This window comes from Boleophthalmus pectinirostris, unplaced genomic scaffold, assembly GCF_026225935.1.
Source record: "Boleophthalmus pectinirostris isolate CB_2022bp ecotype Guang Dong unplaced genomic scaffold, ASM2622593v1 HiC_scaffold_4, whole genome shotgun sequence".
NCBI lineage: Eukaryota > Metazoa > Chordata > Actinopteri > Gobiiformes > Gobiidae > Boleophthalmus > Boleophthalmus pectinirostris.
The window spans coordinates 9,390,792-9,414,231 of record NW_026571353.1 but is presented as its reverse complement, the minus strand read 5'-3'; the positions used below and the strand labels follow the sequence as shown (position 1 = coordinate 9,414,231).

At 37.8% G+C, this 23,440-nt stretch overlaps 4 protein-coding genes and 1 pseudogene across 4 annotated transcripts; all 5 read left to right on the top strand.

Moving 5' to 3' along the window:
* The first annotated feature begins 309 nt into the window (after nucleotides 1–309).
* Nucleotides 310–7,049, top strand: LOC129411289 (P2Y purinoceptor 2-like). Its single transcript, XM_055161779.1, has 2 exons — nucleotides 310–384; nucleotides 5,942–7,049. Exon 2 carries the CDS (start codon nucleotides 5,965–5,967, stop codon nucleotides 6,937–6,939), a length of 975 nt encoding a protein of 324 aa, XP_055017754.1. The 5' UTR covers nucleotides 310–384; nucleotides 5,942–5,964; the 3' UTR covers nucleotides 6,940–7,049.
* LOC129411248 (atypical chemokine receptor 3-like) lies at nucleotides 3,372–4,782 on the top strand (annotated as a pseudogene).
* Nucleotides 7,050–7,856: 807 nt separating the features above from the next.
* On the top strand, nucleotides 7,857–14,152 carry LOC110154669 (P2Y purinoceptor 2-like). The gene is made up of 3 exons (XM_055161792.1): nucleotides 7,857–7,981; nucleotides 9,107–9,290; nucleotides 12,830–14,152. The coding sequence occupies exon 3, from the start codon at nucleotides 12,853–12,855 to the stop codon at nucleotides 13,825–13,827; it is 975 nt and encodes a 324-aa protein (XP_055017767.1). The 5' UTR covers nucleotides 7,857–7,981; nucleotides 9,107–9,290; nucleotides 12,830–12,852; the 3' UTR covers nucleotides 13,828–14,152.
* A 1,834-nt stretch (nucleotides 14,153–15,986) lies between these two features.
* On the top strand, nucleotides 15,987–16,991 carry LOC110154670 (P2Y purinoceptor 2-like). Its single transcript, XM_020918681.2, has one exon. The coding sequence runs from the start codon at nucleotides 16,017–16,019 to the stop codon at nucleotides 16,989–16,991; it is 975 nt and encodes a 324-aa protein (XP_020774340.2). The 5' UTR covers nucleotides 15,987–16,016.
* Nucleotides 16,992–19,911: 2,920 nt separating this feature from the next.
* LOC110154671 (P2Y purinoceptor 2-like) lies at nucleotides 19,912–21,411 on the top strand. The gene has a single exon (XM_020918682.2). The coding sequence runs from the start codon at nucleotides 19,912–19,914 to the stop codon at nucleotides 20,890–20,892; it is 981 nt and encodes a 326-aa protein (XP_020774341.2). The 3' UTR covers nucleotides 20,893–21,411.
* The last annotated feature ends 2,029 nt before the right edge of the window (nucleotides 21,412–23,440 follow it).

Genomic DNA, 23,440 nt, shown 5'->3' with positions numbered 1-23,440 from the left:
TCTTCTAAAACTAAATACACAAAAACACATCACAACACAAATTTACTGCTTGGCTTGTGTTAAAAGCCAGTGAATATTGATGGTCTGCTGATCTCAAAGTTCTGCTGTTACATTTACATTGTCCAAATATGGTTTGTTTTTCACTGTGTCACATTTTGCCAGTGTCATCATGGGAAATGCTTTTAAATAAATAATTCTATAAATGTTTAGAGAGATATCACAGATGTGTGAACTTCTTCTTTTGTCTTCTTTTCTGTGTATTTTGTATATAATTGTGTGTTTCTCCTTTTCACTGGTAACACCCCCTGTATTAGCTTTAGCTTCAACATCTGAAATCATACACTCCAGTTCCAGTTCCAGACACCTCAGAGTGAATCAGCACAGGTAGGTCTTTATGGACTTTTACAAACAGCAGCATTTATTGTATAAAAACACTTGTTTGATCTACTACTTGTTATCCTCAGACACCTCAATATTTTAGGTCACGTTTGTACCAATTTGTAGTGCTAAAAACAAACTATGCAATACTTTCAAGTCTGTCAATTTCAACTTGATGTTATTGTTGCACATGTCAATCATTTGCAGCAACATACATTTTGGTGTATTATTGATGTCCTATTTACTGTGGTAATAAAAAATCATATTAGTAGCTGAATGTAAATCGTTAAATCAATTACACAAATATACGGATTCACGGCCGTATGTCGTCATGGAGCACTGGGACCATCCTCCTAGCTGGACTGAACTGCTTCCTGGACCCTCTGCTCTACTGTTTTGGGTCACAGAACTTTAGAGATGCATTTCCTTCTTTCCACATTAAGCCAGCAGAACTTCAGCAAAGTGATACAGAAATGACACTAAATGTAGAAACAAAATAACTGCAGTGTGAGACATTCCTGTACCTCATTGTGTTGCATATTGTATACATTATTACTACATGATGAGTTTGATGAACAACAAAGATTTAAAAATCATAAGGCCTTTCTAATACCCAGAGGTTTCAACATTTGTGAAATTTCTTTTAGTCTCTTTCTCATCAAAAGACCATATGACCAATACAAACATAGTAGCTTCCTTGAAATCCTTAGTTTCATGTGGAAAGAGACATTACCATAAACTATGACTGGACATGTGCATTTAGATTTTTGTTTTAAAGCAGATTTCAACATAAAAATCTCCTCCATGTCTATTTTGAACTGTAAGCCTATATTCTTCTGGCACATATAGCTTGATATTTTGTTAATGTCTATTCTGTGTTCACTGTGGATCCAAAAGTGTTTCTTTATGTTTGATATATTTTTAAGGTTGGAGCCAATTTGGTTCATCTTGTATTATAATAGTGAGTATTCCAGAAGACTGTGCTCCTGCTTTATTTTGATTTCAGAGAAAATGTGCCCCACTGAACACTGTTTGATCCAACTGCATTTTCTTTACTGTTACATTTGCTTTACTGTAATGGATCTGATCATATCATTTGGTTTACTGTATGACAGTTTGGCAGTGTCATTTTCAAAAATACTTGTAAATAAATCATTTTAAAATACTAAACTCACTTATTCCATACCTTTAAAAATGTTCATAGCACATCTAACCATATGAAACCTCTTCTGATGTGTATCAACTATGAAATAAATTACAGACGGAAAGTGTGGCAAACACTTTTCAGTGGTAACGCCTCCTTTATCAGTTTTAGCTTTAACATTTGAAATCATTCAATGCTGACATTTCCAGTTTCACACCTCACAGCAAATCAACACAGGTAGGTCTTTATGGATTTAAATAGTTTTACAAACAGCAGCATTTATTGTATAAAAACACTCATTTGATCTACTACCTCAGTATGATGTGCTTTATTATTATTATTATTATTATTATTATTATTATTATTATTATTATTATTATTATTACTCAGACACCCCAATATTTTAGGTCACGTTTGTACCAGTTTGTAGTGGTAAAAACAAAATATGCAATACTTTTCAAGTTTGTTTTTATTGCATATGTCAATCATTTGCAACAACATAGATTTTGGAGCATTACTGTGTACTGAGTTCACACGGTGGCTGAGTGGCTAGCACTCATGCCTCATAGCAAGAAGGTTCCAGATTCAATCCCCGGGCCTTTCTGTGTGGAGTTTGCATGTTTCTCCCCGTGTCTGGATGGGTCCGGTTTTCCCCATCAACCCTATAACATGCTACATAGGTCTCCTGAACAGCTGATAGTCAAGGTCAGTTAAATACGATCAATCAATGAACCTGTCCAGGGATCACAGGTGGAAATTAGCACTGATGCTACAACCTGATGTACAATGCATCTCTCCTGTTAAGGTAAATGCAAAAATTGTGCCCTCTCTCAAATAAATAAAGAAAGAAATGAACAGTTTACAAAAAAAGTTGTATTTGTAGCTTTTGTGTCATAAACAGTTCCCATTACATCTATAAAATACAATTGCTCTACTTTTATTCACTACAATAAATGGTTTAAATCTTTTGTCCACTTGTCCTCTAGATATGGCTAAAAACACAAAATATGCAAAATATATATAAAAAAAAAAAGTCTGAAGTTTGACCATTTCAGTTTATTCTTAGAAATAGAAACACAAACAATCGTATTTCACCATAATGATTAAATTCAGCCTTTTTAATTATGCTCCATTTTTTGAGATGATCGAAGTTAAAAACAACCAGGAAATGCTGTGACCTGCACTGTCTGTGGAGGAAGTAACAACTCTGTATGCTGCATGATTGAACTGATATGTGTTAATTAAACTCCAAATACATTTATTATATTCATTTGGTAAAATCACCACAGCATCAAAATTCTCCACTTTTCATTTTTGATCAGATTTATAGCACTAATCCCTTAACTGTAATTCCATCCACAGAAGAGAAAAAGACAACAGAAAAAAGCCGCTTCTGTTCTCCTCAGTCAGACACAATCGATGGCATCTTAAATCTTTGCTGCAAATTGAAAAGGTGATTTTATTTTAAAATTTCAAACACATAAAAACTGTGTGCTTAAAAATCACCAATTGAAATTCTGAATGAAAATAATTCAATACTTTTTTTTTTTCAGATGAAAAATAATAATAAAAAAAAAAAAAAATAGTTGAATTTATTTGTGGGTCAGACTGTATTTTTTAAATATTATCCCTACATTGAACTTTCAGCACTCTGACCTGCGTTCAATCATCTGGATCTGATTCTCACCTGTCTCTCTCTCTTTTTTTTACTCTGACAATGGATGGAGCGTGAGATTGACAGGCAGGCCTTTGTGGTGAAGAGGAAGCTGCACCGAAAGGCAAAGCTTTCGATTTGCCGCTCAGTCTTTGCTCCCACCCTCATGGTCATGAGCTCTGGCTAGTGGTCGAAATGAATTTCCTCCGCAGGATTGCTGGGCGCTCCCTTAGAGATAGGGTGAGGAGCTCAGTTACAAAGGATGAGCTCGGAGTAGAGCCATGGCTCGGGCACCTGTTTTGGATGCCTCCTGGGTGCCTCCCTGGGAGGTGTTCAGGGCATGTCCCACCAGAAGGAGGCCCCGGGGAAGATCCAGGACACGCTTGAGGACTATGTCTCTCTCAGCTCCAGAATGAAAGACAAAAGCTTCATCAAGAAGCTGTGTGCTGGAGTGTGGCTCTTCCTGATAACACACTCTCTGGTTTATGGATTTGGTGTTCCTGCCACTAAAGAAGGAGAAGTTACACATTGCCTCAGCTTCAGCCAGGTGTCTCTGACCAACTCTTTCTTCATCATCGGTTGTGTTCTTGTCTCAGTTGGTTTCCTGCTTCCTCTTAGTATCTCTGCCACATGTTATTTCCGAGTCAAAAAACGCTCTCACTTGTCTAAACAACATCACAGCCAAAAGTCTCAGAGTCAAACTCAAATCCCAGAGAATGATCCAAATGTACCTCATCATATTTGTCGTCTGCTTCCTGCCTGCGAAGATTATTTGCATTGCAGCAACAGTTATGATGAAGTTCTATCCTGAGCATTGCCACACGCTCCATCAGTTACAGACTGCGTACTATGCCTCATGGATTATAGCTGGACTGAACTGCTTCCTGGACCCTCTGCTCTACTGTTTTGGGTCACAGAACTTTAGAGATGCATTTCCTTCTTTTCACATCAAGCCAACAGAGCCTCAGCAAAGTGATACAGAAATGACACCAAATGTAGAAACAAAATAACTGCAGTGTGAGACATTCCTGTACCTCATTCTGTTGTATATTGTATATTTTCTTTGTTATTACTGAATTGAAGAGAGTCTGGCTGCAGATGTCCACCCAGAAGACCCTACACTTCAGAGTCACCCACCAAAATGTCCCTCAACGTTTTTCCTAGTTTACTTTAAGAATTACTTAATTACACTTTCTATCAGTTGTTGCCTCTGTTCATTATCTTAAAGGTCATTAAAGGTGATAAAGTTCATTGCAGATTGTTTAGAAGCACTCTGAATACATTTACTCATCCATAGATTTCATTTCTAGATTGAAATTAACTGGCTTCATGTTGCCTCTGCTCTACTCTTTTTAAGATTAGGCACAACCTTGATGTTCTTTTGGCATGGCTGGTGTTTGTTTACTTTTAGGGACCTACCAGATGGAGGTAAGTGAGGGTCATCTGGGTGGAGGTCTGCAGCCAGATTAATCTCAGCTTTTCTGGTGGGGAGTCTGTCACATGATTGTCTTCATGGAGGTATGTCTGAAAAGTTTCATAGTGGTCAAAGTCAAGTCACAGGTCAGATCTGTGGAGAGGCAATCCCACTCATTTTACCAATGCATGTTTTACACAATCAAGTCAAGTCAAATTTATTCATGAAGCATATTTAATAAAAACCACAGCTCCCCAAAGTGCTGTAATAATAATAATGTACAATCTAAATACACAAAAACACAAGGCAATACAAATGTCCTGCTTGGCTTCTGTTAAAAACTAGTGTATACTGATGGTCAGCTGATCTCAAAGTTCTACTGTTACATTTGCATATCTTTTGCATTGTCTAAATGTGGATTGAACAGCGAATTGGTGCAGCATCTGCAGTGATGCAGTTGCTGTGATGAAGAAAGAGCTGAGTCGAAAGGCAAAGCTCTCGATTTACCTGTCAGTCTATGTTCCTACCCTCACCTATAGTCATGAGATTGGGTAATGACTGAAAAGACAAGATCGTGGATACAAGCAGTTGAAATTAGTTTCCTATGCAGGGTGCCTGGGCGATCCCTTAGAGATAGGGTGAGGAGCTCAGTTTAGGGGAGAAACTCAGAGTAGAGCTGCTGCTCCTCCATGTCGAAAGGAGCCAGCTGAGGCTTGGGCATCTGATCTTCTTCCCTGGGGAGACCCAGGACACACTGGAGTGATTCTTGGCTGGTCTGGAAATGCCTCAGAATATCCCCAAAAGAGCTGGAGGAAGTGTGTGTGTGGAGAGGGACGTCTGGGCTTCCCTGCTCAGACTGCTGCCTCCATGCCTCCATCAGATAAAATGGGAGAAAAGGAATGGGTGGGCCAAAAGTCCTAGAAAATATATATTGTGTCCTTAAAAATGTCCCCCCCACCCCCCTTTGCTTCATTACTGGACAAGTAATAGAGAATTACTGACATCACAATACATATTAGCAACTGGATTTTGAAACAACTCTTCTATTCACTACTTTTTAAGCCTCTATTTAACCAGGAAAGTCCCACTGAGATTCAAAGATCTCTTTTTCAATGGAGTTCTGTCAAGGGGTATCAACAACACAATCTACAGACTAAATATTTTATTACACAAATGACTTGTAAAAGTCCTGTAAGAGTATTTCAAGCGAACTGTGGAAACTAACCAAAGACAGAGAGAACACAACAGTCAAAATCACCTCATCATGTTAAATTTGTCTTACCATTTGTCTGATGCACTGTTATACTTAACTAAATTACACAACTATATTTATGACTACTTCTCTCTCCAGGTTGGAATATTGTCTCCATCAGTATGAACAACAGCAGTGACTCTGGGATCTGCCTGCCCTCTGCTGAGCACATGTCCATCCCTGTGCTCATGTGCCTGGTCTTCTTCATGGGTTTCCTCCTTAATGTCTTCAGTCTGTGGGTCTTCTGCTGCCGTATGTCATCATGGAGCACTGGGACCATCCTCCAGTTCTGCCTGGCTCTGAGCGATGCCCTGGGTGCTCCTGTCACTCCACTCATAGCTGTTTACTTTGCCATGGGGAATGACTGGCCTTTTGGAAAGGTGCTGTGTACTGTTAAGATTGCTCTCCTGAGCTCCCAGTTCTACGGCAGCACTATTTTCCTCACTCTGATCAGCTTTCACAGGTATAAAGTCGTGGTGCACTTCAACAAGAGCTCCAGAATGAAAGACAAAAGCTTCATCAAGAAGCTGTGTGCTGGAGTGTGGCTCTTCCTGATAACACACTCTCTGGTTTATGGATTTGGTGTTCCTGCCACTAAAGAAGGAGAAGTTACACATTGCTTCAGCTTCAGCCAAGTGTCTCTGAAAAACTCTTTCTTCATCATCGGTTGTGTTCTTGTCTCAGTTGGCTTCCTGATTCCTCTTAGTATCTCTGCCACATGTTATTTCCGAGTCAAAAACGCTCTCACTTGTCTAAACAACATCACAGCCAAAAGTCTCAAAGTCAAACTCAAATCCCAGAGAATGATCCAAATGTGCCTCATTATATTCATCATCTGCTTTCTGCCTATGAACGTTATCCGCACTACAGCAATTTTTATGATGAAGTTCTATCCTGAGCATTGTCACGTGCTCCATCAGTTACAGACTGCGTACTATGTCTCATGGATTATAGCTGGACTGAACTGCTTCCTGGACCCTCTGCTCTACTGTTTTGGGTCACAGAACTTTAGAGATGCATTTCCTTCTTTCCACATCAAGCCAACAGAGCCTCAGCAAAGTGATACAGAAATGACACCAAATGTAGGAACAAAATAACTGCAGTGTGAGACATTGTATGTTATTACTGAATTAAAGCACTTTTAACTTTTCCATGAGAGTCTGGCTGCTGATCTCCACCCAGAAGACGCCCACCTCTACCAGGATGCATCTCCCCGAACACGTCCCTCCCCATTTTTCATAGTTTATTTTAAGAATTACATAATTACACTTTCTATCAGCTGTTGCCTTTCTTCATTATCTTAAAGGTCATTAAAGGTGATAAAGTTCATTTCAGATTGATAAGAAGCACTCTGAATACATTTCTAGATTGAAATTAACTGGCTTCATGTTGCATCTGCTCTACTCTTTTTAAGATTAGGCACAATCTTGATGTTCTTTTGGCGTGGCTGGTGTTTGTTTACGTTTAGGGACCTACCTGATGGAGGTAAGTGAGGGTCATCTGGGTGGAGGTCTGCAGCCAGATCAATCTCAGCTTTTCTGGTGGGGAGTCTGTCACATGGTTATCTTCATGGAGGTATGTCTGAAAAGTTTCACAGTGGTCACACAGTCAAGTCACAGGTCAGATCTGTGGAGAGGCAATCCCACTCACCTTACCAATGTATGTTTTGCACAATCAAGTCAAGTCAAATGTATTTATAAAGCACATTTCATAAAAACCACAGCTCCCCAAAGTGCTGTAATAGTAATAATGTGCAATCTTCTAAAACTAAATACACAAAAACACATCACAACACAAATTTACTGCTTGGCTTGTGTTAAAAGCCAGTGAATATTGATGGTCTGCTGATCTCAAAGTTCTGCTGTTACATTTACATTGTCCAAATATGGTTTGTTTTTCACTGTGTCACATTTTGCCAGTGTCATCATGGGAAATGCTTTTAAATAAATAATTCTATAAATGTTTAGAGAGATATCACAGATGTGTGAACTTCTTCTTTTGTCTTCTTTTCTGTGTATTTTGTATATAATTGTGTGTTCTCCTTTTACTGGTAACACCCCCTGTATTAGCTTTAGCTTCAACATCTGAAATCATACACTCCAGTTCCAGTTCCAGACACCTCAGAGTGAATCAGCACAGGTAGGTCTTTATGGACTTTTACAAACAGCAGCATTTATTGTATAAAAACACTTGTTTGATCTACTACTTGTTATCCTCAGACACCTCAATATTTTAGGTCACGTTTGTACCAATTTGTAGTGCTAAAAACAAACTATGCAATACTTTCAAGTCTGTCAATTTCAACTTGATGTTATTGTTGCACATGTCAATCATTTGCAGCAACATACATTTTGGTGTATTATTGATGTCCTATTTACTGTGGTAATAAAAAATCATATTAGTAGCTGAATGTAAATCGTTAAATCAATTACACAAATATACGGATTCACAGCCGTATGTCATCATGGAGCACTGGGACCATCCTCCTAGCTGGACTGAACTGCTTCCTGGACCCAGAGGGTTATTATAAGACCTTACAGGAGTCAACATTGTGCCTTGCAGTTATAGTCCCTCAAGACATTGAGGATAGAACATACAACGCAACACAAAACATTTTGTTCTCTAAGGGGACACGCAATAAACTATAGTGACATAATAAGCAGGGATAAGAGATAAACATACTGCATACAGGGATAAGAGATAAACATACTGCATAGCACTCTTTTTATAGGAGGCTTTGGAGCATAAAGTGTAGACTGTAGACTCGTCATTTTGGTATTAAAATATTCGTATGAATACGTTCGCCCTTAGTCATCTTTTTTTATCCAGTCTATTGTTTCGAAAGACCAATAAACCCAATACTACTACACGAATGCCATCGCATGAAGCTTCAGGAAGACTACATGAAGTAAACATGTAAAGCAGATTAAAAAGTCTGACAAAAAGAACTGATACTTATCAGTTCAAAACTGAAGATAGAATGAGCCTGTAGTAAAGATTCCCACATATCCTGGAAATCCTGGAAAATTTGAAAAAGGCCAAAAGTCTTGGAAAATACATATTTGGTCCTTGAAAATCTCTCTCCCTTTGCTGAATTAAATAGTAACAGAGACCATTACTGTCATCACAATGAAAAAATTTATTGGATTTTGAAGAAAAAAAACAGCAACTTATACCTATTTTGTACAAAATTTCTTCAAACTCCCTAACCTTCAAACTCCATAAATTACACAATTATATTTATAAATACCCATCTCTCTCCAGGTTGGATTATTGTCTTCTTCAGTATGAACAACAGCAGTGACTCTGGGATCTGCCTGCCCTCTGCTGAGCACATGTCCATCCCTGTGCTCATGTGCCTGGTCTTCTTCATGGGTTTCCTCCTTAACATGTGAAACCATTCAATACTGACAGTTCCAGTTTGACACCTCAGAGCAAATCAACACAAGTAAGTCTTTATGGGTTTTAATCCTTTTACAAATGGCAGAAAAGGAATTATTTATAAAGATTGTGAATTTTACAGTATCCAGGTTTTTAAACCTATGACACCTCAATATTTTAGGTCACGTCAAATCTTTTCCCAGCTTTTTTTCTGTCCAAATAGAGAAAATAATCAAACTTTTTAAAATATGGACCATTATGGGAGTAAATGTGTGGATTATTTGGGTTGATTGACATTTACAGTGCTCAGACAGTGCATACTATGTAGAATATATTGTAGAATGTTTTAATCCGTGGTTCACCCTTTAAAAATGTTGTGTTCTTTACTTTGAACACCCACAAAAACACTACACATTCTGAGACTCACACTTAGACAAACTTTATTGATGCACAAGGGAAATTATTTGAGCACAGTAGCTCACACATCACAATAAATTTAATAACAAAAAATGGTAATAATAAATTCTAAATAAGTAGCATAAAAGATAGCCAGAGATATGTGTCAAATAAGACATCATTATATAAATGTAAATGTACAAGTCAAAATAAAATGGAAACAAAAGTAATAAAATATACAATTTCAGCTTTATACAAGAGGTAATAAGAAGACAGTGCAACAATGATATAGTGATTGACAGGACAGAGGGTTATCTGTTACATAAGGTGAGTTGTTGTACAGTTGTGGGGAGTATTATCTGTTACATAAGGTGAGTTGTTGTACAGTTGTGGGGAGTATTATCTGTTACATAAGGTGAGGTGTTGTACAGTTGTGGGGAGTATTATCTGTTACATAAGGTGAGTTGTTGTACAGTTGTGGGGAGTATTATCTGTTACATAAGGTGAGTTGTTGTACAGTTGTGGGGAGTTTTATCTGTTACATAAGGTGAGTTGTTGTACAGTTGTGGGGAGTATTATCTGTTACATAAGGTGAGTTGTTGTACAGTTGTGGGGAGTATTATCTGTTACATAAGGTGAGTTGTTGTACAGTTGTGGGGAGTTTTATCTGTTACATAAGGTGAGTTGTTGTACAGTTGTGGGGAGTATTATCTGTTACATAAGGTGAGTTGTTGTACAGTTGTGGGGAGTATTATCTGTTACATAAGGTGAGTTGTTGTACAGTTGTGGGGAGTTTTATCTGTTACATAAGGTGAGTTGTTGTACAGTTGTGGGGAGTTTTATCTGTTACATAAGGGTGAGTTGTTGTACAATTGTAAGGAGTATTATCTGTGCCTCTATAGTCTGGCACAGTGGGTGAGCAGGAGTGTCCATGATGGAGAGTAGTTTGTCCAGTGTCCTCCTGTCCCTCACTATGACAAATGTCTTCAGCTCACAGCCGATCAAGTGACCAGCTTTACGGATGTTTGTCAATACGCCCTTTTACTGGTGCTGCTCCCCCAGTAGACCACAGCCAAGTACAGGACACTGGCCACCACAGACTGGTAGAAGATCTCCACTAACTTGCTGCACACATTGAAAGACTTGAGCTTTGTCAGGAAGTACAGTCTACTCATGCCCTTCTTGTACACAGCATTACAGTTGTCCCTCTGCCGTTCACCTTTACACCATTTGTAAACATTCATTCATTTTTTTTAAGGTCATTTTGATTAACATCAATTAAACAAGTGTCATAAAAAAACAAAATGTCATAAAAATGAAAATGCTGAAAATGCCAAAGGTTACAAAATGTCCCCAAAGTGAGATGAGGGTTAAACATGTCGTGCTATCACCATGGCAACTGTAAAACCTGCTCTGAGCACAACATGTGTTTTAAGGGTAGTTCTTCTCCACAATGTTCAGATTGTAGAACATATTGAACATTATGTTGAACTCTCAAGTGGATGTTAGTGGCAAGCAGAAGTAGTGTTAATACAGGTACTACTATTTAATAAAGTGCTATTTTTGTTACACGCATGTCCAAACAGAAAACCCAGTGTTACAAAGTCATTTAATCTGGCCTGATTAAACCAACAGGAAACAGTATCTGCACAAAGCAGACAAAAGAATTTGTGTTCCAACTCACAATGAACCCTGTTTACCTGATTTACATGTTTCAGCTACTTCCTCAGAAGCGTCACATGACGTGTCTCGTACGCTGCTAAAATGGGATGTTTCCCAATTGTCAGAATCCTCAGCTTCTGAACCACTTTAGAGTGATCCACATCCTCAGAGCTCCACCAAAAACATGTGAATAATGAAGGCTAAGTGAATCATCTGTTATCAAGTTATTTAGTCTGATCATTCATTAATGTTGACACATAAAGATACTTTTCATTTGTAGATGCATTGATGTTTATTGAAACTAACTTTGATCACCTTGACAGAATGTAGCCCTTACTGAAAAATGTTAAAGTGGGCTATAGGAACAAACTTCGTCAGGGAATAAAAGGCATAATGCCCTGTTGAAGACCATCTTGCTGGTCGAAATGTGTTGGTGTCCCTCCATGCAATGAAAGACCTAAAATATATTCACATAGAGTGCTGGGTTTGTATCCTAGCCCACTTTTACATTTTTCGGTAAGGGCTACATTCTGTCAAGATTACAAGTTTAATCCTTGTTGAGCACCTGTGCTGCTATTTATTTTAATTTTTTTTTATGACCCAGAGAAGCGCGCTACCGCTTTTCTTCATCTGACATCTCTAAGTTTATCACTTTTGATCTGAGCCTCACTTCTGTTTTGTCTCAACACCCACTCAGCCACCCAAACACAGCCATAGAACCTTATACAAAGCAACTCTCACCCAGACAAACGAGAAGAGAGAAGTGCATGCCCATTAGATGTGACACAGAATATAAAAACAAAAGATACAAACTATAATACAGGCCATTTCCTTCAGCCCGTTTCTAAAGGTTGGTGCAGATGTTGTTTTCAATCTTCCACATCTTCAGCTTTAACATTTGAAAGTATTCAATGCGAACACCAACATGTGATGCTTCTGAGGAAGGGTACAACAAATAAACATGTATAGCAGGTTAACAAACACTCGTGTCTAACAAAAAGAACTAATACTAAATCGTTTAAAATTGAAGAGAGAATGAGGCATGATGTGGCATCAGATAAACTGGAAAAAAATGTATGGATGGACCAAAAGTCCTGGAAAATATATATTTTGTCCTTAAAAATGTCCCCCCATTCCCCTTTGTGTCATTATTGGACAAGTAATAGAGACTTACTGTCATCACAATAGAAATTAGCAATTGGATTTTGAAACAACTCTTCTAATACTCATTATTTTTGCCTTTTTTAACCAGGAAAATCCCATTGAGATTGAAAGATCTCTTTTTCAATGAAGTTCTGTCAAGGGACATCAACACCACAACCTACAGACTAAATATTTAAATAAACACATTACTTTTAAAGTTCTGTAAAATTATTTCAAGCAAAGTGTGGAGACTTACCAAAGACAAAAGGGAACACAACATTTGAAATCACCTCATCATGTGAAGTTTGTCTCATCACTTGTGTGATGTACTCTTGCACTGTTGAAAATAAATAGTTTTAAAACAAAATTACACAATTATATTTTTAAATACCCATCTCTCTCCAGGTTGGATTATTGTCTCTGTCAATATGAACAACAGCAGTGACTCTGGGATCTGCCTGCCCTCTCCTCAGCCCATGTCCATCCCTGTGCTCATGTGCCTGGTCTTCTTCATGGGTTTCCTCCTTAACATCTTCAGTCTGTGGGTCTTCTGCTGCCGTATGTCGTCATGGAGCGCTGGGACCATCCTCCAGTTCTGCCTGGCTCTGAGCGACGCCCTGGGTGCTCCTGTCACTCCACTCATAGCTGTTTACTTTGCCATGGGGAATGACTGGCCCTTTGGAAAGATGCTGTGCACTGTCACTATTGTATTTGTGAGCTCTCAGTTCTACGGCAGCACTATTTTCCTCACTCTGATCAGCTTTCACAGGTATAAAGCCGTGGTGCACTTCAACAAGAGCTCCAGAATGAAAGACAAAAGCTTCATCAAGAAGCTGTGTGCTGGAGTGTGGCTCTTCCTGATAGCACACTCTCTGGTTTATGGATTTGGTGTTCCTGCCACTAAAGTAGGAAACGTCACACAATGTCACAGCTTCAGCCAGGTGTCTCTGACCAACTCTTTCTTCATCATCGGTTGTGTTCTTGTCTCAGTTGGCTTCCTGCTTCCTTTCAGTATCTCTACAACGTGTTATTTCCGAGTCAAAAACGCTCTCACTTGTCTAAACAACATCACAGCCAAAAGTCTCAAAGTCAAACTCAAATCCCAGAGAATGATCCGAATGTGCCTCATCATATTTGCCATCTGCTTTCTGCCTATGAACGTTATCCGCACTACAGCAATTTTTATGATGAAGTTCTATCCTGAACATTGCCACACGCTTCATCAGTTACAGACTGCGTATTATGCCTCATGGATTATAGCTGGACTGAACTGCTTCCTGGACCCTCTGCTCTACTGTTTTGGGTCACAGAACTTTAGAGATGCATTTCCTTCTTTCCACATTAAGCCACCAGAGCCTCAGCAAAGTGATACAGAAATGACACCAAATGCAGAAACAAAATAACTGCAGTGTGAGACATTCCTGTACCTCATTGTGTTAACATTGCATATTTTTTCTTATTACTGAATTGGAAGTGCACTTTGTTATTTTTCTGGTGGAATGTCTGTTGCATGCTTGTCTCCAAGGAGATGTTTCTCTGAAAGGTTTCACAGTATGACCGCCAAGCCGTGTTACAACATACAAGTCAGATCTATGGAAAGGTAATCTTTGTCTTTTAAGGTTTTGGATCATAAAGAAAAACAGTAACTAATGCAAGATCGGTTTAATGCTATACTTTGGAACATTCCAGGCAAAGCAATAACCTGTTCATGAAGACAAGCAAGTGGTTGACCATTTTTTTACATTTCATACTTTTATCCATAGTCTAGCCTAGAATGACTTGACTGTTGACCAACTCTGAGAAGGGTTCTTTCTGCACATCTTTGATGATGACACATGAATATTTTACACATGTACAAATATTTTAAAAATATTACAATTTTCAGGTGATTTTTAGGTTACTTGAAAATATCTTTTCAGATAATATTAATGTATAAGTCAGGAAATACAAATTATGTTTCCAATAAATATATACTGCTGATTGATACTTGACTTATTTTTGGTGTAATTGGAAACTCCTCCTTTGGAAGGCATTTTATGAAACATGAAAGCATCAAAAACCAATAGCTCTTTCAGATCCAGACAGGAGAGACCACACACATCCACACAGGTAAGAGCACTTAAAATATTATTAATACTATTTAAAAATTATAATGTTAGAGGACACCAATTTATGTATGCATACTGGCATTTAGAAAGAGGTATTATTAAATCATTATTATCAAAGTACTGTACATAATACACTCTGATTCCAATGTTAGAGACTTGCTAAGTTACTCTAAAGTTCCAAACTAATAATTTTGCAATATTTTAAAATATATTAAGTAAATATAAAAAGGTACAAAAATGTATATTATTATTTATTGTGTATTTTTTGTGCATTTATTTAATAAATCTGGATAAAATATAGGATCCAATTTGTGCTTTATATGAATCTGGATTCCCACTTCTTCTTTCGTACAGGAAAGGAAGTAACTTTTTCAAATGCCAACAAACCACATGTCCTTGTTATCCTTATAAGGAGTAACATGTTCAAAAAGTCCTGTAAAATTATTTCAAGCAAAGTGTGGAAACTTACCAAAGAAAAAAGAACACAAAAGGGTTGGGCAGTAATACAGTAATACATTATTACGGTATACTGTGGTATCAAAAAACAGCAATGGTATCAGTTTCATTAATGTACTTAATATGATTAAGTGAGATTCAGGAGCAGGACCACGCCTCAGCCGCCCTCTCCTCTCACCAGCGAACCACAACTCACATCGACCACACCTCTAATTTCCCAGAAGCCTATACGTAGCAGCCTTTCCCATCATTCCAGTTTGTCTCGGCTAACTCGACCCCACTCTCCCATCCCCTATTTTTTCATTCAGTCATAAGACCCCTACAAGGTGGGGTCCCATTCCGGCTGGGCCAATTGCAGATTGAGATGGAGCCCCCACCCATAGTCTCAACCCAGCCATCTCTGCCTCGCTTCGTACATTACCAAGAAACTTCTTCGCACTATGTTGTTGTTAGCGTGGTCCTAGCTAGTGAACCGTCATTCAAAAAAATCTGCAGCGCATAAGGACCTAATATAATATTATAAGTGATTGATATCTAAATTTGTTTACTCAGCACAAATTATTGTGTGGTTGTATTTTCAATTTAATGCTATCACGATTCAAAATTAATAGTGTCTATAATGTTGCTTGGGGAAATGACGTTCGATTAGTTTCGTTCCGCTGTCATGTGCCGCTCATAAGGGAGACCAAGACAAGACAGCAAGTCCGGCTGCAAGGGACTTGGTCCCCCCTAAAAATATTCGTATTTCTGCGGCTTCGTAGCTTACCAAAGTCAGACTAAAACATTCTGGTAATACGGTAATACCGTATACCCCGGTAATATCCTGAGACAGTTTAACGGTATCAAAATTTGGATACCGCCAAACCCGAGAGCACAACATTCAAAATCACCTCATCATGTTAAGTTTGTCTCATCACTTACCTGATGTACTCTTGCACTGTTAAAAATAAATAGTTTTAAAACAAAATTACACAATTATATTTTTAAATACCCATCTCTCTCCAGGTTGGAGTATTGTCTCATTCAATATGAACAACAGCAGTGACTCTGGGATCTGCCTGCCCTCTGCTGGGCCCATGTCCATCCCTGTGCTCATGTGTCTGGTCTTCTTCATGGGTTTCCTCCTTAACATCTTCAGTCTGTGGGTCTTCTGCTGCCGTATGTCATCATGGAGCGCTGGGACCATCCTCCAGTTCTGCCTGGCTCTGAGCGACGCCCTGGGTGCTCCTGTCACTCCACTTCTTGCTGTTTACTTTGCCATGGGGAATGACTGGCCCTTTGGAAAAGTGCTGTGCACTTTCACTATTGTATTTGCGAGCTCTCAGTTCTACGGCAGTACTATTTTCCTCACTCTGATCAGCTTTCACAGGTATAAAGCCGTGGTGCACTTCAACAAGAGCTCCAGAATGAAAGACAAAAGCTTCATCAAGAAGCTGTGTGCTGGAGTGTGGCTCTTCCTGATAACACACTCTCTGGTTTATGGATTTGGTGTTCCTGCCACTAAAGAAGGAGAAGTTACACATTGCTTCAGCTTCAGCCAGGTGTCTCTGACCAACTCTTTCTTCATAATCGGTTGTGTTCTTGTCTCAGTTGGCTTCCTGGTTCCTCTCAGCATCTCTGCCACATGTTATTTCCGAGTCAAAAACGCTCTCACTTGTCTAAACAACATCACAGTCAAAAGTCTCAAAGTCAAAATCAAATCCCAGAGAATGATCCAAATGTGCCTCATTATATTCATCATTTGCTTTCTGCCTATGAACGTTATCCGCACTACAGCAATTTTTATGATGAAGTTCTATCCTGAGCATTGTCATGTGCTCCATCAGTTACAGACTGCGTACTATGTCTCATGGATTATAGCTGGACTGAACTGCTTCCTGGACCCTCTGCTCTACTGTTTTGCGTCACAGAACTTTAGAGATGCATTTCCTTCTTTCCACATCAAGCCAACAGAGCCTCAGCAAAGTGATACAGAAATGACACCAAATGCAGAAACAAAATAACTGCAGTGTGAGACATTCCTGTACCTCATTCTGTTGTATATTGTATATTTTCTATGTTATTACTGAATTGAAGAGTCTGGTTACAGATGTCCACCCAGAAGACCCTACACTTCAGAGTCACCCACCAAAATGTCCCTCAGTGTTTTTCATAGTTTACTTTAAGAATGATTTAATTACACTTTTTACCAGTTGTTGCATCTGCTCTACTCTTTTTAAGATTAGGCACAACCTTGATGTTCTTTTGGCGTGGCTGGTGTTTGTTTACGTTTAGGGACCTACCTGATGGAGATAAGTGAGGGTCATCTGGGTGGAGGTCTGCAGCCAGATTAATCTCAGCTTTTCTGGTGGGGAGTCTGTCACATGGTTGTCTTCATGGAGGTATGTCTGAAAAGTTTCACAGTTCACAAAGTCAAGGCACAAGTCAGATATGTGCAGAGGCAACCCCACTCACTTTATGAATGTATGTTTTGCACAATTAATTCAAGTCAAGTTTATTTATGAAGTGCATTTAACATCCACAGCTCCCCAAAGTTCTATACAAAGGGAAAATAATGTGTGATATTTTACAACTAAACATACAAAAACATAACACAATACAAATGTCTTGCTTGATTTGTGTTAAAAGCCAATGTATACTGATGGTCTGCTGATCTTAAAGTTCTACTGTTACATTTGCATTGTACAGATATGGATTGGTTTTCACTGTGTGACATTTTAGCAGTGTCCATGGAAAATGCTTGTAAATAAATAATTCAGTAATACTAAACTGACTCATTTCATCCATCATGTATCATAAATGTTTAGAGCGATAACAGATTTGTGAACTTCCTCTTTTGTTTTCTTTTGTATGTAATTTATATATAATTGTGTGTTCTCCTTTCTCTAACAGTTAACTAACAGCTCTAACAGTTAATAGTTCCAGTTTGACACCTCAGAGCAAATCAACACAGGTAAGTCTTTATGGGTTTTAATGCTTTTACAAATGGCAGAAAAGGTATTATTTATAAAGATTGTTAGTTGTATCTAGGTTAGTGTGACATGTTTAAACCGATGACACCTCAACATTTTAGGTCACGTCAAATCTTTTGCCAGCATTTTTCTGTCCAAATAGAAAATAATCAAACTTTTAAAAATATGGGCCATTATGGGTATAAATGTGTGGCTTATTTGGGTTTATTGACATTTACAGTGTTCAGACAGTGCGTACTATGTAGAATATATTGTGGAATGCCCTTGGTTCACCCTTTAAAAACTTTGTGTCCTTTACTTTGTACAGCCATAAAAACACTCACATTCATAAACATTCATTCATTTTTTTCTACTACTACATGAAAATGAATCATTAGGATGAGGACAGTTTGATTAACATCAGTTAAACAAAATGTCATAAAAATGTAAATGCTGAAAATGCCAAAGGATACGAACCGTCCCCAGAGTGAGATGAGGGTTAAACGTGTTGTGCCATCATAGCAAATGTAACCTGCTCTGGGCACAACCTGTGTTTTAAGGCTAGTTCTTCTCCACAATGTTGAACTCTCAAGTGGATGTTAGTGGCAAGCAGAAGTAGTGTTAATACAGGTACTACTATTTAAAGTGCTCTTTTTGTTACACGCATATCCAAACAAAAAACCCAGTGTTACAAAGTCATTTAATCTGGCCTGATTAAACCAACAAGAAACAATATCTGCAGAAAGCAGATAAAATTATTTGTGTTCCAACTCACAATGAACCCTGTTTACCTGATTTAAATGTTTCAGCTACTTCCTCAGAAGCGTCACATGACGTGTCTTGTACTCTGCTAAAATGGGATGTTTCGTAGTTGCCAGAATCCTCGAACCACTTTAGAGTGATCCACATCCTCAAGAGCTCCACCAAGTAATGTTCAAGTTCAAAAACATGTGAATAATGAAGGCTAAGTGAATCATCTGTTATCAATTTAGTTAGGCTGATAATTCATTAATGTTGACACATAAAGATACTTTTCATTTGTAGATGCATTGATGTTTATTGAATGAATTTTTTAACTAAACCTCACTTGTGTTTTGTGTCAACATACACTCGGCCCAAACACAGACACACACAAACATAGAAACCTTATACAAAGCAACTCTCACCCAGACAAACGAGAAGAGAGAAGTGCATGCCCATTAGATGTGACACAGAATATAAAAACAAAAGATACAAACTACAAATACAGGCTATTTCCTTCAGCCCGTTTCTAATGGTTGGTGCAGATGTTGTTTTCCATCTTCCACAGATTCATCATTTCATTCAACATTTGAAAGTATTCAATGCAAACACCATCACGTGAAGCTTCTGAGGAAGGCTACAACAAATAAACATGTATAGCAGGTTAACAAAAGCTAATGTCTGACAAAAAGAACTAATACTAAATTGTTTAAAATTGAAGAAAGAATGAGGCATGATGTGGCATCAGATAAAGTGGAAGAAAATGGATGGATGGACCAAACATCCTGGAAAATATATATTTTATCCTTAAAAATATTCCTCCACAACCCTTTGCTTAAGACTTACTCTCATCACAATAGAAATTGGCATTTGGATTTTAAAACAACTCTTCTAATAGTCACTATTTTTTAGCCTTTATTTAAACAGGAAAATCCCATTGAGATTGAAAGATCTCTTTTTCAATGAAGTTCTGTCAAGGGACATCAACAACACAACCTACAGACTAAATATTTAAATAAACAAATGACTTTTAAAGTCCTGTAAAATGATTTCAAGCAAAGTGTGGAGACAAAAGGGAACACAACATTTGAAATCCCCTCATCATGTTAAGTTTGTCTCATTGCTTGTCTCATGTACTCTTGCACTGTTTGTATAAGAGTTGTAACACTAAATTACACAAATATATTTATCACTACTTCTCTCTCCAGGTTGGAGTATTCTATCCTTCAGTATGAACAACAGCAGTGACTCTGGGATCTGCCTGTCCACTCCTCAGCACATGTCCATCCCTGTGCTCATGTGTCTGGTCTACTTCATGGGTTTCCTCCTTAATGTCTTCAGTCTGTGGGTCTTCTGCTGCCGTATGTCATCATGGAGCGCTGGGACCATCCTCCAGTTCTGCCTGGCTTTGAGTGATGCCCTGGGTGCTCCTGTCACTCCACTCATAGCTGTTTATTTTGCCATGGGTAACAAATGGCTGTTTGGAAAGGTGCTGTGCACTGTCACTATTGTATTTGTGAGCTCTCAGTTCTACGGCAGCACTATTTTCCTCACTCTGATCAGCTTTCACAGGTATAAAGCCGTGGTGCACTTCAACAAGAGCTCCAGAATGAAAGACAAAAGCTTCATCAAGAAGCTGTGTGCTGGAGTGTGGCTCTTCCTGATAACACACTCTCTGGTTTATGGATTTGGTGTTCCTGCCACTAAAGAAGGAGAAGTTACACATTGTCTCAGCTTCAGCCAGGTGTCACTGACCAACTCTTTCTTCATCATCAGCTGTGTTCTCGTCTCAATTGGCTTCCTGCTTCCTCTTAGTATCTCTGCCACATGTTATTTCCGAGTCAAAAACGCTCTCACTTGTCTAAATATTACAGCCAAAAGTCTCAAAGTCAAACTCAAATCCCAGAGAATGATTCAAATGTGCCTCATTATATTTACCATCTGCTTCCTGCCTGCGAACATTATTGGCATTACAGCAACAGTTATGATGAAGTTCTACCCTGAACATTGCCACACGCTCCATCAGTTACAGACTGCGTACTATGCCTCATGGATTATAGCTGGACTGAACTGCTTCCTGGACCCTCTGCTCTACTGTTTTGGGTCACAGAACTTTAGAGATGCATTTCCTTCTTTCCACATCAAGTCAACAGAGCCTCAGCAAAGTGATACAGAAATGACACCAAATGCAGAAAAAATAACTGCAGTGTGAGACATTCCTGTACCTCATTGTGTTAACATTGCATATTTTTTCTTACTACTGAATTGGAAGTGCACTTAATTACTTTTCTGGTGGAATGTCTGTTGCATGCTTGTCTCCAAGGAGATGTTTCTCTGAAAGGTTTCACAGTATGACCGCCAAGCCGTGTTACAACATACAAGTCAGATCTATGGAAAGGTAATCTTTGTCTTTTAAGGTTTTGGATCATAAAGAAAAACAGTAACTAATGCAAGATCGGTTTAATGCTATACTTTGGAACATTCCAGGCAAAGCAATAACCTGTTCATGAAGACAAGCAAGTGGTTGACCATTTTTTTACATTTCATACTTTTATCCATAGTCTAGCCTAGAATGACTTGACTGTTGACCAATTCTGAGAAGGGTTCTTTCTGCACATCTTTGATGATGACACATGAATATTTACACATGTACAAATATTTTAAAATATTAAATTTTCAGGTGATTTTTAGGTTACTTGAAAATATCTTTTCAGATAATATTAATGTATAAGTCAGGAAATACAAATTATGTTTCCAATAAATATATACTGCTGATTGATACTTGACTTATTTTTGGTGTAATTGGAAACTCCTCCTTTGGAAGGCATTTTATGATGTTAAAGGACACCAATTTATACTTTATTTAATTTATACTGAAGTTTAGAAAAAGTCATTATTATCAAAGTAATACATTCTGATTCCAATATTAGAGACATGCTAAGTTACTCTAAAGTTCCAAACAAATAATTTTGAAATATTTCAAAATATATTAACTAAATATAAAAATATGACAAAATGCATATTATTATTTGTGTATATTTTATGCATTTATTTAATAAAGCTGGATAAAATAGGATCCAATTAGTGCTTTATGTGTAACCGGGTGTTTTGAACTATGCAACTTGAAAAAAAAAAGGTTGCTGGATTTGCGTAAAAAAGTTATGGACAGCGGTTGCACGCAATAAAATTATGTTTAGGCTTTGAAACTTTTTTCGAACCCCTCTACACATATTTTTCCCGGAACATGAACATCGCTTTTTCATGTTGATGAAATTTGAACAAATCATGCTGAATATGCATATTTATCTTATGGTACCTTATCATGAAATGTATAAGTATGTATAATTTAATTTAATTGATCTAATTCTGTAAAAGAATACAAAAACAGTCTTTAGTTTTCCACAGTTCTGTATTGTCTTAAACAGAATCAAACACAAAGAGAGCACAGGGACAGAGATACACAGTTTGGAGCTGGACAGTGTGAAGATTTATTCCAGTGAAGCTCTGGTCTCTGCCTGTGGACACAGGAATAACACATGATGATCACATTCTGATGATCTACTCTGTTGTACATGTTTAAATACACTTATAGCAATTATTACTACAATAATGGACCAGAACAGAATCACAAGAACATTAGAACTGTATCTGCAGAAACAAAACTCACCATGTGCTGCTTTTCTTCCTCTAAACACAGTAAAGTAACAGGGAGGGCATCTGGTATAAAGTCCTCCTTAATGCCACATCACCTTGTACAAGTACAATAACAGTTTCAATAGGAAGTTCATTTTGAAAAAAATTTAAATAATTTTATTTGGTTTACTTACTTTGTTCATCTGTGGTCTGTGTTTTGTTGGTTCGCACCTAGCACTTTGCATCTAAAAAAAGACCATAGCACCTTTTTTTTTTTAAATGTATAAATAGATTTGCACTAGCACTTTGGTTCCTGAAACCTGGGATACAACTGTTTGGTTTGATAAAGTTTTTTCTTTGTTGCACTATTAGTTTTTTTGTAATTTGGTTTTAGTTCCCAAATTGTGTCGGTTGTGTGTCTCTTTAAGACAAATGTGTAAAATGAACTCTTTCAATATTAACTAGAATAAAGGACCATATATTTTTCCACTTAATGCCTTTGTTCTGTGTTTTAGCTAGACTTACCTGTGTTGTAAATAAATAGAAGTGGGGGAGCCCCTTTTGAAGCCCCCTCTCTGCTACGTATGAATTTGGATACCCACTTCTTCTTTCATACAGAAAAGGAAGTTACTTTCTCAAATGCCAACAAACCACATGTCCTTGTTATCCTTATATAGATGTTCAAAAATACTTTAATTCATGCGTCACACCAGGAGATTCAATTCATGCTTTTAGGCTGCATTTACACTTGCACTTTCACCACATTGACACTGCATTAGACTAGACCTGGACCAAACAGAACCAATCCAAGTGCACGTCAAGACAAAAATTTGCTAAATTTAGGCCCAAATAACAGCAAGTATGAACAGTGGTGGGAAGGTTACTTTTAAAATGTATTCCCCTACAGATTACAGATTACATGTCCCAAAATGTAGTTTGTAACGTAATCATTAAATTACCTAAAGTGAGTAATGTAATCTGAATACTTTGGATTACTTGATTTGCTGTAGAGAAACAAAGACCAGGATATCGTAACATAAGATGTTTTGTCTTCTAAAAGAAAATAAAAAGCCCAGACTTTACTTAAACGTATTAAATATTATTGATAGAAGAGGAGACACGTTCGC